This window comes from Mya arenaria, chromosome 6 (assembly GCF_026914265.1).
Source record: "Mya arenaria isolate MELC-2E11 chromosome 6, ASM2691426v1".
NCBI classification, from domain to species: Eukaryota; Metazoa; Mollusca; class Bivalvia; order Myida; family Myidae; genus Mya; species Mya arenaria.
Genome location: NC_069127.1, coordinates 83389486 through 83404068, shown reverse-complemented (window position 1 = coordinate 83404068; position 14583 = coordinate 83389486). Strand labels below are relative to the sequence as shown.

Below are 14583 nucleotides of genomic sequence, written 5' to 3'. Positions count from 1 at the left end.
ATGTATACACATCGCGTCAGTTTAGTAATACTGGTATAATTACTTTTAAGGCAACCACTAAATTACGAGCGATGCAAAATGAGGGTTGTTGATTGTTTTTCGTACTAATTGCATGTACTAGTATGTGTAAGTCGTAGTCGTAGTCGTAGTAGTAGTAGTAGTAGTAGTAGTAGTATAATTATTGACTTACGAGTACTAGCGTCATGAGGTGAAAATGAAAGCTATTTTGCAGGCGCGTAGCTAGGGCCTATTTGGGATATCGCAGATCGATGCCTTGTGGGTAGGTGCGGGAAGGTTAAACCCTTTCACAGACACCCCTACCCTTCTTCGTTTTTTATTCCGAAATCGAGATTTTTGGTATGGCAAAATCTCCGAACTGTCATAATTTCATTACGCAACTAAGTATTTGCGTAGATACGCACCTGTATAATATATATTATTATTATATATAAATTTTACCTATGTTTGTAATCTTAACAGTAGAAAAATACTTAAGAGGTTATAATATGGCCACGCAGTGTCATTGAGTGATCATATCCACGGGTCGTCATCAGCCTGTCTGAGGTAATACCACCCAATGATACAGCACGGCAATATATTAATGGCTTTAAATTATTTCAATGTATTTTCAGACCGATATCCTGTTGAGTATGCGAGCATGAATAAACAAAGAACTGGGCTTTGGGCGCCAATGGACGTAATTCGGAGTAGAATCAACATTACAATGATACATTACTGTACATACGTTGGCACGTGGAGAAAAAGTACTGTTAAAAAGGTGTTAATTTTAAGTATTTAAGAATGAACAGTTATTGAATCGCTTGTCAGTCATTAGTCAAAATTATTTGCCCGAAGTCGGGCAAGGACCAGCTCGCTATTACGTTAACGACAGGTCGAGGGCACGAGTATGCTTGCTGCTTCCAAGACCAACGGGAAATAGTTCTGACAACTGACCGAAAAACCTTCCAATAAGTGTTTAATTATATGACAATTACCACTGTGAAATATAAATGATATTTTTACAACAATTTATATAAAAATAACACCAGCGTGCGGTAAACACTACACAATATACCGGGCGCAGGACATATAAGTATTGTTATAGTATAGAGTGACCCCCTTGTCACTAAGCAACATTTAACAAATAGATGTTCCGTAACATAAAGCACATAGCTCGTAAATTTGAAATACAGATCCGAAACGAACAGGATTTTTCAATTAATTAAGAGTGGAAAAGCATGGCTAGTTCTGCAATTTCTTTTCTCCCACCTCAGATAAGTAGATCCAATAATTTAACCATGCTTGATATTCTTATCTTGCCCACGGTCGAAGATAAAATGCCCGTATGGAACTCCTTTTTTAATGGTCACAACATTGTAATTACCTCCCTTGTTGAAGACTGTCGTCTGTAGCATCAAGGAAATCTTGTCTTACGGTAATATTTAGAACGCTAATTAATTATTTCTCTCTTCAAATGTCACCATAAAACAGTTTTCAAGCACCATTAAAGAAATAATGCTTCATTCTCCTTAGAACTATTTAGACCGATTTGACTATTAACATTAACTGGATCATTGCGCGCATGTCCATGACAACCACGTGCTATCGCATATCCATACGCAATTATTTTCATTAAGTACAAAAGAGTTCCAGCAAAAAAATACATTTTTACTTAATTTTGTTTAACTGAGGTGGGAGAAAAAGCATCTACCATAGCCGCTCGTGTAAGATAGGTTCATCCCGACCCTCGCGCCTATCTTACACTCTCGGTCATGGGTGATACTTATAATCTTACTCTTGATGTTATTGAAAATAAGAACATAACAACTAAATTTAGCAATGCAAAAAAATGAAATAAACCAAGCTTTTACCCACAAGACACATCTAGTTATTGATGACCGTCCAAACAGCATATTTTAAGGACTGTTGATTTAAAAAATCATGTAATAGTGATAACTAATAAAGATGTTATTGATTTGCTTAAGTAAGAAATTATATCATCACTGTGAGTTTTATTTTGTATAATTAATAAAATCTTATAAAAAATAAATGTTGTAATCATATGTGTTATCTTTTGTATGAATAAAAGTTCAACATAAGATTAGAACATTTGAAGCAAGCCTAAAATACATTGCGTTAAGATACTTTTAAGGTTAACACTGTTCTGTGCATGCTGATACTGTTCCCAGTATAATAGTGTTATTAGTGCTGACGGTTTTGATCCAGGAGGTTGTATTCGACTCGAGCAGCAAGCCGAATGAAATTAAATCTGCAAAAATCCACGCAGTACTAATAACCCTTTTATTGTGTACATTACTGGCTAGATCACTTAAAAGCCTCATGTTTTCATAATAAATGCCATTTTAACGACGCACTATTTTGTTTTTTTGACGTAATTTTCCCATCGCGCAACGATACTTGTTATGAAGTCACAAGAGTGGAATACGGACTACCATGAATGATGGGTACTAAATATAAGGGATCGCTTTAATTAATTCCCATATACATCTAAACAAATTGTTAATAAGTAAAAATAACCTAAGAATATCAAAGGAAAATAAAATAGTTCCGACCAAAAATAGAACCATGCGCCTGAACACGTTTAAAAGAGAAATTGTGAACACTGGAAACCCTCGGCAGTTAAAATAATAATAAGCAAGTCGTATTTCAAAAAACGCTTTAATCAGACAGCACAAGTGGTAGTAACGGTTTCGGTTTAGCGGGAGAGAACCCGTCTGTGCTGCCATCAACACTGTGGTCAAACCGGGCAAACTGGTGGTCCAGTGGTAAACCTGACAATAAAAGGTCAGACATATTATAAACATTCAAAACAAAGAAAAATGAAATGAAAAGTCATCGCAAAGCTTGAGCCAAAACGTTCGATTAACATATAAATATTGCGAGAGTCGTCTTCACAGAAGCATTTTATTATTGCCTTTTCTGAATTTGGTGTATCCTTCTAATAAAAGAAATAAGGCTGAAAATGACCGTTTAAACGATTTTCGAGATTTTCGTAAATTTGCTGCCCATTTTTTTCTATGGAATACACTCAGTTATTAGACAGTTGTTTTTTTTGCAAAAAGCAGATGTCTAACCCCTGCACATCGTCCCAAAATGAACATTTGTGGCAAGTTATTTCAAATCATTCAAGCAGTTCAAGAGATATAGAGCAGACGTGAAATGTAGACATATAACCTTTGACCGAGCTGTGTATAACATTCGCACTGCACGTTGTCTCATTATAGTGAACATCAGACACGAAATATAGTCATACAACAGTCATTTGACCTTTGACCTGTAAACGTGACCTTGATCTTGACCCGAGTTTTGTTGTAAAACTCGCAGTGCACTGTCTCAATATCGTGAATATTTGTGGGAAGCAGCGCTCGACACTGACGGGGTACCGAGGACCCCAAACTTCAAGGATGGAATCCTACTTAGCAAGACAGGTATTTCTGCTGAATTCCATGTTTTGGGGGTAACTTTTTCTTATTGGTATAAACATGCATGTAAAAACAACATTAAAATATCAAAAGAAACTCAAATCAAAGCTGCAAAATAAACGTAAATATTCGGTCCGCATTTTGAACTAAGATTATTATGTTCCCCATCCCGGAATCGGTATCAGTAAATCAGGAGACCGGAAGCCATTTTTCGCAATCTACTTTGAGAGGGTATCTTGGATGTCGCAATCTATTTTCGCGAGTTGATTGCCGCCGATGTGGAATCATGTAAGTGGCGTGTCTAAGCGTTTTTGTAACGTTTACAATCAGCTGGGAGTTGGATTTGTCCTAGGCACCAGGAATTTCCTTGTGTCTACGATGTCAAAAAATGGAAAATTCGGCGAGGCCGCTTTTATGTCAGGACCGGATTTTCTGATTTTTTTCATCAAGTTCTAATTTAGGGATTATTTTCATTAAGAGCAGTGATTTTAAATGCCAATTTACTTTCAATGACAACATTTCATATATATAATAAACCAAAGCCAAGAAATAAACAACAGAGCTGAATGTGACCAACGTACCCTATCTCGACCATACCACAATAGGATTCGCTCCTGCATTTGATGCATTTAAAGCACATGTATTAAGGCAATTCTGATTGGTTTTGATATTTAGTTTTCTGAATTTCTTTATTTTAAATGCATTTTAGGGAGAAAACAAATTGACATTGCAATAAAGAAGATTGGAGACATTTTGCTACACCGTAGAAGACATGATTATTTTATGAATATTCCATAGGAAATGCAATTAAGGTGAATATAAATATATTGAGGTTTATAGTATGGCAAAGAATTTGTATCAGGAGTTGTTTTTTTCTTACAAGCAGTATGGGTTTTTTTTATAAAGACCTGATTTAAAAATATTGCGTTCTCAATGGTTCATACAGATGCTTTTAAGCAAAATACTCTTAGTAATCAATATTAATCCATATGAATATCACTGCAGAACAATTATTAGGATTTGACCGGGTGCGCTTTCAGATATTTTATGAAAATTGACCGCTTCTTTGAGCCTTTTTTATGAAAATAAATACCGTGCCTTTGATCAATCCTGACGGAAACACTTAGCCTCCCACCAAAACGTCTAAGACTGCCGTGAAAATGTTGACAACTTTACTCATGAAGATGATATGGATGCATTGCAAGATGTTGCTCTTATTCAAAAGAAAGGTTAATTTATGCTGTTAGATTTGATGGATTAAATAATAATGTGCTTGTCTGGCTTCCGGTTGTTCTTTTCATTACACTGTAACGGTATGCTATGTTAATTTTTGGAGAGATCCCTCGTTTTAGGGAGGGGACTCCTGCGTAGACAGACAGGCAGACGCTCGGACAAATCGAGCAAAAACAATATGCCTCCAAATGTATGGTGGAGACGAAGCAAGTACGCAAATTACGATACTATGAACACGAAACAGCTATTGGGAGTAATAAATGTATCTAACCAGCAATGTACTCCATGCTGGGGATGGCGATGTCGGTGTACTTGGTGATGAGTTCCCCCCAGAACGTGTTCATGTGTCGGTCGTGAAGGGGGTCGGCCTCGGGGTGGTAGAAAAACGATCCCCACTGCTGCGACAGCAGATACGCCTCCTCTTCCTCGTCCACACACAGGTTAACCTGTAAATAAAACACAGAGTGATTGTCGATAACACGTTTAAATAAGATATTGAACTGTGTTCGTGGAATATATTTTCAAGTCAACTGTACGGAATCTAATCAACGCATTTCAGAAATGTCTTAATAGTCAATAGTGTCCTTTATAATACTTAGTAAAACTGTACCCTATAACAAAATATCAACAGGTGCTGTGAATCTCATGACGAAAACGCCGTCAGGCCATTTTTATTTTGGATTGAATGCTTAAAGCCGATTAATGACTCGTGTAAATAATTATGAGCAAATCATCGTACATTTCGAACTATTTTCCTGTCACGTTCCTCCGGTTCCCAGTAGTGATGCGTGTTGTCATGGGGATGGTATCCCTCCGCTTCCATCTCCTCCAACACCAGAATCAGGTCCCAGTTAGTCAGGGTCTTGACTGGAAATGCATCGGAACACAGGCTGTCTCCAAAGTATACAACCTGGATAACCAAACATATCCCTTGTATTTGTTTCTTTTGTTATTTTAACAACAGTATGTGTATATTCCTAACCGTGTTTTTTTTCAGAAAAAAATCCGGTAAATTGCTGATATATTTAGTTATATATAATTTCTGACCTATAGCGACCCTGGAAGTTTTGAAATAGCGTTATCTTCCACTTCTAGTTTTATCGTTGTTGTTTTTTATCACCCTTCAAATATTACGCTATGTTCATAATTGTATCAATTTAGTTGGCACAAACACGTACCTTTGGTTTATCTGCTCCGGTTAATTTGGAAATGAATTTCTCGAGATCACTATGGTTACCACTAGAATAAACACCATGTTGCTGAAGACTGTTATAGTCTACAACCTCGTGTTCTTTGACACCATCTGAATGTTAAACAAAAGATACAGATTATGTCATATGCTCAACACTGGTTTAAAATTTCGCTCTTGGCTGGGGTAACTTACATGTATCGAGTCTGTTAATGTCTTGCACGTACATTATACATGTTAACATTGTCAATTAAAGGCCTAGTTAAAGCCTTCTTTAAGTGACACACCCCCCCCCCCGCCCCAACCCGTGTATAGTACACAACTGTGTATTGATCACAATCCTTGTTGCCCTATGCTGTCTATCAGATCTCAGTGTCATGCTAGTACTGGTTTAATTAAACAAATCACGGACTTATAGGAATAAATGAACAAAACATCTTTATATGATACTAGTAGTGTATTTTGTTCAACTTTAAATGGCCCTGAGCGATTAAACAAATACTCAGAAATTCGACTCCTACTGTGACACCAGGGCAATTAACAAGGGATGCACAGCAGGAGTTACCATGCAAAACATTCCTTAAATTAGACCTTTATCTACAGTAAAATACGTTCGTTGGACATTGTAGAATAAATCAATTATGTTTAATCTTGTAAACAAAACTAAAATATGGACTTTTACCTAGAGAAAGGAATGGTTTTTGGTCCTGAAAGAAGCCTGGTTTTCTGGCGTTGGTAACAATTATATCAAAGTATGACTTCCAGTCTTCCCTGAAAGAACGAACACATAACACGAACTGCCACTCAGGTCTCATGAAATAGCTCGTTCTACGGAAGAGACACCTTGATATTTATTAAAACTACTAATCCTAACCAACTCTGTGCAGCGTTTTCATGACTTGGCTTTCCTGTAGTCTCGAAGGAATTTTGTTTGGCACTAAAAGAAAGCAATAATACAGGGACAAGCACAAAGTGAGGACCGCTTATATATTACCCTAAAATGGTGGAGGCGGTTAGGCTGGCATAGTCTATATGTGATGATGTTGTGAGAAAGACACACTTGTTGTTCTGTTTGAGGTCCAACAACCACTGCTTCACACCCTCGCTACTCGGCTGGTAGTACTTGCTAGGGGTTTGCTTTAGGACAGGGAAGAAATACCCCGACGTCTCTTAATGTAAATATGTCAGAGTTACAAATACTACGTTTTGATTAAAAACAATTAAAGCTGCACTCTCACAGATTTACCGTTTTTACAACTTTTTTATTTTTTGTCTTGGAAAGAGAAAGTTTTTGCGTAAATATCTGCAAACCAATGATAAAAGATTGCTGACAAAAGATCAGATCGCAGATTTGCACATTTCCGTTCGAAAATTAATGTTTAATGGCTTAAACCGTTACTATTTTTTCAACTGTAATATAAAAATCTGGGATTTAATTTTTTGTCAGCAGTCTTATATCACTTGTTTCCATGGATTTTTACAAAAAATGGCTCGTTCCAAGATAAAAAATAAAAAAAGTTGTCAAAACGTTCAATCTGTGAGAGTGCAGCTTTAACATAAACAGCAATTAAAGATAACACTAAGAATATAACGCAAAAAAACAGTCATACTATTTCGATAATACCGTAAACTGTATAAATGATGACATGATTAAGCGTCTTAACTAAGGCCAAAATAAATGGTTTGGTAAGAGTTACATGCTTTTCAAAAACAGGTGGGGTTAGTAGGCTTTTTTTTATTTTATTTACAAATGAAACACAAACTAACGTATTTATTTATTTATTTACCAACGGTTTATAAAATTGGTAGGGTCGGCGCCTACTTCGTAGATAGGGTCGAGTTACCTGAACCAAGGTTTTTGTTTTTTAGATCTTAGTCGGAGCATGATGGTCTTGTAAAAGTGCGAAACTAGGAAGACTAAACACAAATGTGTACGTACTATACAGACTTATAGACAAGCGCATCATATTAAATATACACTGTTATATTGTGAATATAAACAGATGTATGTAGGGCTTTATTATTCCCAGATCATATTCTTCACAGGTCTGGGGAAAATAGGATCCTATTCTTCAGTTTCAAACTGCGACATATATGATTGACCAAAATGGTGGTAAGCAAGAGAATCATATTCTTCACAGATGTTGTCGATGACATTGCTGTTGGATAAATTTGATATTCAAAATGTAATAATAAAAAGAAATAAAAACTAATAATAATAATAATAATAATAATAATAATAACAATAATAATAATAATAGCATGATAAAAGAAATAATAATAATAATACAAAAACAAGAAAACATATTCTTACAACAACAATAACAACAACACCACCACCAATTCTTAAAACTATTTTTTTCCTATATTTATCTTGGTCGGATTGTGTCCCTGAGGGTGAATTGCTACACTATCGTAAATGCTCAACCATATCAATCAAGCTCGGAACAAAACTATCTTTAAACCAAAGCTCTTCTAGCACTGCGGTATTCATTGCTTGCCCGAAATTTAACCCTTGACAGCATTGGCAATACTTTTTCCAGTACATCTGTCTATGCCAACAGAACTCATGACAACAAACACAATGCCATCACCTTTACTAGGCATACACCAACTATTATGGTGCCAACAAGAACCAATACTATTCCTACTTATACCACTAATACCCGTACAACAAAAACATAAAAAAACAGGAGCTGTCACAGTATGTGACGAATGCCGAATGCACGTCGTCTTGGTATGCCGAACACATGTGGCAAGTTATTTTAAAATCTGTTCATACAAGGGAAAGTTACAGCCTGGACACGAGTTATTGAGCCGGACGGACAGACGGACGGACGGTGCGATTTATGCCACCTTCGGGGGCATAAAAAACAACTATCTCTAAAACAACCTCCACTGCGCCTTCAACTGCAACCAACTAACAGCAACAACAACAACAGACACGACAACAACATAATCGATTCTTTATGACTAAAATATATACGCATACATGTATATCAACAAAATATATCTGCAATACTGGAAATAGCAATCTGTGACAAATGTGACTCGGTTGTAAAAAAAAATTGTTAAAAAAATGATGCTATTTTTGACCTGTGAGGAATGTGATTTCATGGTACATAAAAAAACATCTTTGATGACAAATTTTCCAGGAGCTGTGACATAAATGTTCAAAATGTGTGACAAATGAGATCTTATTTTTCCCAGCTGTGAAGAAGAGGATCCTATTATTCCCAGGTGAAAAGAATATGATCTGGGAAAAATAAGGTCTTACAGACGTACCTTCAAAAGCCTGAAATCTGTAGTTGTGCTCAAATGCTGCCAGGAGATCTTTCCAGATGAGTTCTCGATAACTGGGCAGTGGACCACCATTCTGAAATTCACTTCAATTAAGGAAGTTGCCAATATTTGTAACATATGAGAGATTTCTGGGATGCTATTTTTCATAATTTAATTTCAAATGACTTAGACTAATGATAAGAAAACTGATAGCTCCAGAATTAAGGTTTGTTTTGAAGTGGATTTTACGTTTTGAGATTAAACCTATTGCTAAAGTGACACTCTTATTCAAAATCAATACATACACATGTATAGCAAACATCATTTTCGACTGATAAACCTTTAACTATTTACTAAATAATTCATTTATGGAGAATATGAATTACTGATAATAAGTTTAGTATCGTGTATTTAATAGCTGAAAACGCCAAAATATTAAATGATTGGTGAATGCTAAAACATTTACTGTGATCTACTATAGTCTCATAAGGTAGAAATACCGTGTTTTATGCTTATTCCTTTCAAATCAAACCATTGTTTTCGACATTCATTCATCTTTTTTTGAATATTAAAACAATATTAATAATTGTGGTAAATCTTATCTGGGAGTAAGAGTGTATCTTTAATGGATAAAATAAAAGTTGTATTTCTTATTTATTAGTTATTTTGATAGAATCATTTCAAAATTGTGTGATATTTGTTTCATTGCAAACAAAAGACAGGCACACAATTTTATAAGTAAATTATCACCCAGAAAAAAAAACACTTTATGCAAGATACCTTTTTGTCTAAGTAGTCAATAACCTGGGCTGCTACCAAAATTCCAGGAACATCAAAATAATTCTCCCAAAATGCGAACTTCTGATTTCCTGAATCAAAGAATTGAGAACAAGTACAAAATGATTAATTAACATCATTTCATTATTTTAACCCTCACCAAATCTTAAAATACAAAATTGAGTTATTTAATTCTGAGAACAATAAATAAAAGTATTGTACATAAAATTAACTTGGAACTAAAGCTTGATATAAACGCTGTAGAAGACATTGTCAAAGGTTAGTTCAGTTATTGTCAACAAAGATGTACAATCAACCTATAATGGAAACTACAGGGATAAATCAGCAAAAAACGATGTATTATGGTCTTGTTTGATAGCAGAAGGATGTGTAAGAGCTTGTGTGTCCTTGCATGTGAGTGTGTGTGCGTGCGTGCGTGTGTCGAGCGCATCTTTATGTGTCTTGAAGTGTTCAGATTCACCAAAATTTCTATGTAGAAGGATGAATTAAAGAACAAGGAAACAACAAACCAGCTCTAGCTCTGACTGCCTCCCTCGCATGCTCATAATGCTCCCATATGAGGTTTGGACCATAGGCTGAGACCAGCTCTTCCTGTGATAACATACCCATACCATGACTGCCCCTAAGTGTCAAAAGTAAGCATCTTTTGTATCAGTTATAAAGAGAGTTGTCAGCACATCATATATTTTTTTTAAATATAGGACAAGGATCAAAGCCTGAAGTAAAAAGTAGCCTTACAGGACAAATTTAATTGCAACAAAAACATATTTTTGCACGATCAAGACAATGGAAAAAATAATTTATTGCACTAGTATGAACAAAGTGACTGTTGGTATGCATGTTTAAGCTTATCCAAAGGATATATTAAAGTTACTATTAAGAAATGAAAAATACTCTAATTTCTTAAGGCTTGAAATAAAAATAGTCCAGACACATGGTCACATGTGATGTTAAGTTGATATCTGATCATTGATAAGCTAAAATAAGACCTGTTCAAACCTTTGAAACTTATTTTCACTGAACGTTTAAATGTTTACAAAGGGACAATTTGATAAAACATAAACCAAGCTGAAGCCAAACTGATTAGTCAAAGAGAATTTATAGAATCGAAACAGAAGCATACATGTACAGTGTTCTCAATAAGAACCGGCCGCCGGCCAAAATGGCAATTGGGCCAGTTAAACTTTGGAAAACTAAATGAATTTTAAGTAGAATAAGTAGAAGCCGGTCGGTTACTTTACTATTTGTGACGGTTCAACCAAATCTTATTGAGGACCCTGCATGATGTAGGTGTAGGTCAGGAGAACTTCATCATAAAAATTTAACACTAGTTTCTGGTACAGACTAATATTACCTATTTTACCAATTTCTATCTGTTGAATTCCTTTATTATCCTACCTTAGAATCTTCCCAGAATGAGACAGCTTTATTATGTTGCCTTGTTCAGTATCAACAAATAAACCCTTGCAACTGGAATAAAAAACATAATTATAATTTAGAATGTTTTAAAAAAAATTGTTATAAAATAAATACGCAATTTTAAATAAAATTGCTCCCAATTTTTAAAGAAGTGTAAAATAACTTGGATACTATCATCATTCTTCTAGCCATTAAACATATCCTGATTGAATAGTTGACAATCTCTTTGACTACTCCAGATGATCTTATTATGTGAATTATTGTTTAAAGCTGCCCTCTAACAGATTGACTGTTTTGACAACTTTTTTATTTTTGTCTTGGAATGAGCCAAATTTAACGTAAATGTCAGAAAACCAGTGGTACAAGACAGCTGACAAAAGATCAAATCGCAGATTGTCATAATTACATTCAAAAATTAATACATATGGCTAAAAGCATTACAAATGTTTTTAGAAAAATGATTTTTTTGCAGCAGTTTTTAAACAATTCAGATCTGTTCTATTATGAATCATCTTATAGGCCTGAATAGAAGGCATTGATACCAAAATAAGCTGATTCCAAGACAAAAACTAAAAAAAAGTCACATCTGTCAATCTGTGAGAGTGCCGCTTTAAAACTATCAAATGTGTTTTGAAACATTGCAAAGTTTACATGAAATCCTTGTGAAGTCCAACATCAGTCCGGATCTCTGGGTCATACCCTCGTTGGTGTACAAGAAAGTCGACTAGACTGTTATATGTTAGCTGCAAATAAGAAAAACATGCAAGGTTTCAAACATGAATTAAACTGTTTTAAAATTAAATTCATTATGCCTGTATATGTAAGTTTATGTACATGCGCCTTTTCCACAGTGATACAAACATACATTTAAGTACATGTAAATTCAAATGTACAAACAGGCATTAGATATGTCCGGATACTGTATAGATTTACGTAAAATAAATGTCCAAATTAACTGTTAAAATATCCAAATAATTTGATAATACAAAGTGAGATCTATTTTGGGATTATCCATGGAATTTATACTTGCAAATTTTATTTTGCAATAGTCTGGCCATTTTACCAAGTCTGTTTATTTGTTGACTTTACAATACTTTCCTACACAGGAAGGGCCTTAATGTTCTCACAACTGTGAGCAGTAACATATACAATACATATACGTGCTAGCTGGGTATCCCTCATTCCGATTTTACCAATTATATATGTTTTGAAACTGTTTTAACACCTTTCACTATTATTTGGCAAAACGTGTGTACGTCCGAAATAATTTTATCCGAAAATAGTACACTGAAGATTGTTGAAAAATAATTTACACGACAAGTGTCAACCTGTATTTGGTTCACTAAGTTGTACTTTGCAAGTGTGTGGTCGAGGTCAAATCCGTATGCATCAAAATCTTTAAGGCATAACTTCGACATCTCGGCAATCCTCCGTTGTTGTTGTTTATTCACTATGAAGGTAGCAGTCAACAGACAGTTAACATTTTTTATGGCTGGATTGCCGTTCTTTGCGCGACAGCACCAAAACGTTCCAAATATAATCTGTTAGAGTAGGATTTATTTTTGATCCCAGGTGTTCAAATAATTGAAACGGTAACGTATCAAACACGAGTATTTTAGTGTGATTGCAACAGCAAATACTACACGTGTGTATACAAGGCACGCCTACATGTAACAGTGTACATGTATGTATACATTTAGCCAGGATCATCCCACCCCCGGAGAAATACCGGAAGGTTTGACTGACAATGCCATTACACCGATGTTTGATTGTTGTTTCATGAAGGGGGGATGTCCTTTAAAACATAAGCCTTGCTTGTGCTTTTTTTTTCTTACGGAAATACGGCAGTGTGTAGTTGCACAGTTCTATTGCTATAGGTTCGTCTGTATTGAACTCTGGGAAGAAACAATGATGCAGTACGGAAACATGTAGTGTTTAATTTCAAAGGCAATAATTTATGTACTGCGTGTACTGTGTGCGTGCGCGTGCGTAAGTGCGTGTAGTGAGTGTAATGAGTGTATGTGTGCGTGTGCAGGTTTTTTGCGTGTGTGTTTTCTTAGCCTAATACGCATATATGTATTATTCATACATGCATTTATTGTGAATTTATTATGATTTTTTTTCACTGAAACAATAGGATAAGTACTGTGTACTAGTGTAGTACATGGTTATTAATCAACATACATGTATATACCATGCCGATGATAGAACGGAGCAATTTTATGAATGATAACTTATAAAATTGGTCCTAATTTTCCAAATTGATAAATGGCATTATCGCTTTTTGTTTTATTTTGTATTAATAATAACACGTTTAATTGATAAGTGTTATAAGTATGTGCGTTCTATTTTGTATAAATGAAAACACGCACTCGGAAGTATATCTAGCAATTAAAGCACGTATTTAACTCATCTTATTTACAGGGGCTGAACACCAGATGGTTCCAAAATCGGCAACTGTTAATATTTCCACAAAATAAGCCTAGAGTTGCCAATACGGGCTAGTACGAGGAATTACGGACCATGGACATTACGGGCCAGACATTACGGACCAGATTTAGGGACATTACGGACCAGATTTACGGACATTACGGACCATATTTAGGGACATTACTGACCATTTTCAGAAACTTACGGACCATGATTTATAATGTTATTAACATTTTCTTTTTAATTTATTAACTGTGCAATGGTTATTAAATAAACGATGTTTGCTTGTTGCAATTCTTGCAAACTGATGTTTAAAACTGGCAATTTCTGTTGCCTTAATCAGTGTTTATTAGTTATAATTGTACCGTTAACCTAACACTTGTACCGTTATAAAATAGACTGACGATTTATTTTTTGATTGTCATGAATATTAATAAGGTAAGAGAGAAAACTATACTCCAATAAAATAGCTTCTAACAATTGAATACTACTAACAATTAACTACTATTCAACTTAAAAAAATACCATGACGGCATACACGGGCTTCCTAACTAAATATTGAAAAGGACGCACGACGAAATTTCATTGGCTTAAGTCCCCATGCGGCACCAATGAAACTGCCTCATTAATAACTCTTGATAACGAGATTTTTGTACCATAATTTACCAGGGTACTTGATAAAGTGTGCAATAAGATACTTTATGGTTAACATTATCTAAAGCACTATCTTTGCATCGAACAAACTGTTCCCAATAATAAGATATACAAGCAGAAAAAATAACCAAGAAA

General features: G+C 35.0%; 1 protein-coding gene across 2 annotated transcripts; it reads right to left on the bottom strand.

Annotated features, from left to right (window-relative positions):
- Positions 1–2665: 2665 nt before the first annotated feature.
- On the bottom strand, positions 2666–12826 carry LOC128238532 (5'-nucleotidase domain-containing protein 1-like). 2 transcript variants are annotated; one of them, XM_052954536.1, is made up of 12 exons: positions 12693–12826; positions 12016–12107; positions 11344–11415; positions 10455–10567; positions 9928–10016; positions 9151–9241; positions 6860–7034; positions 6548–6636; positions 5855–5979; positions 5416–5586; positions 4948–5122; positions 2666–2792 (listed from the first exon to the last, which is right to left on the bottom strand). In XM_052954536.1, the coding sequence occupies exons 1-12, from the start codon at positions 12780–12782 to the stop codon at positions 2680–2682; spliced, it is 1395 nt and encodes a 464-aa protein (XP_052810496.1). In that variant the 5' UTR covers positions 12783–12826; the 3' UTR covers positions 2666–2679. The 2 variants fall into 2 exon arrangements, with proteins under 2 accessions (XP_052810496.1, XP_052810497.1); XM_052954537.1 differs by having other exon boundaries at positions 12718–12810.
- Between the last annotated feature and the right edge of the window lie 1757 nt (positions 12827–14583).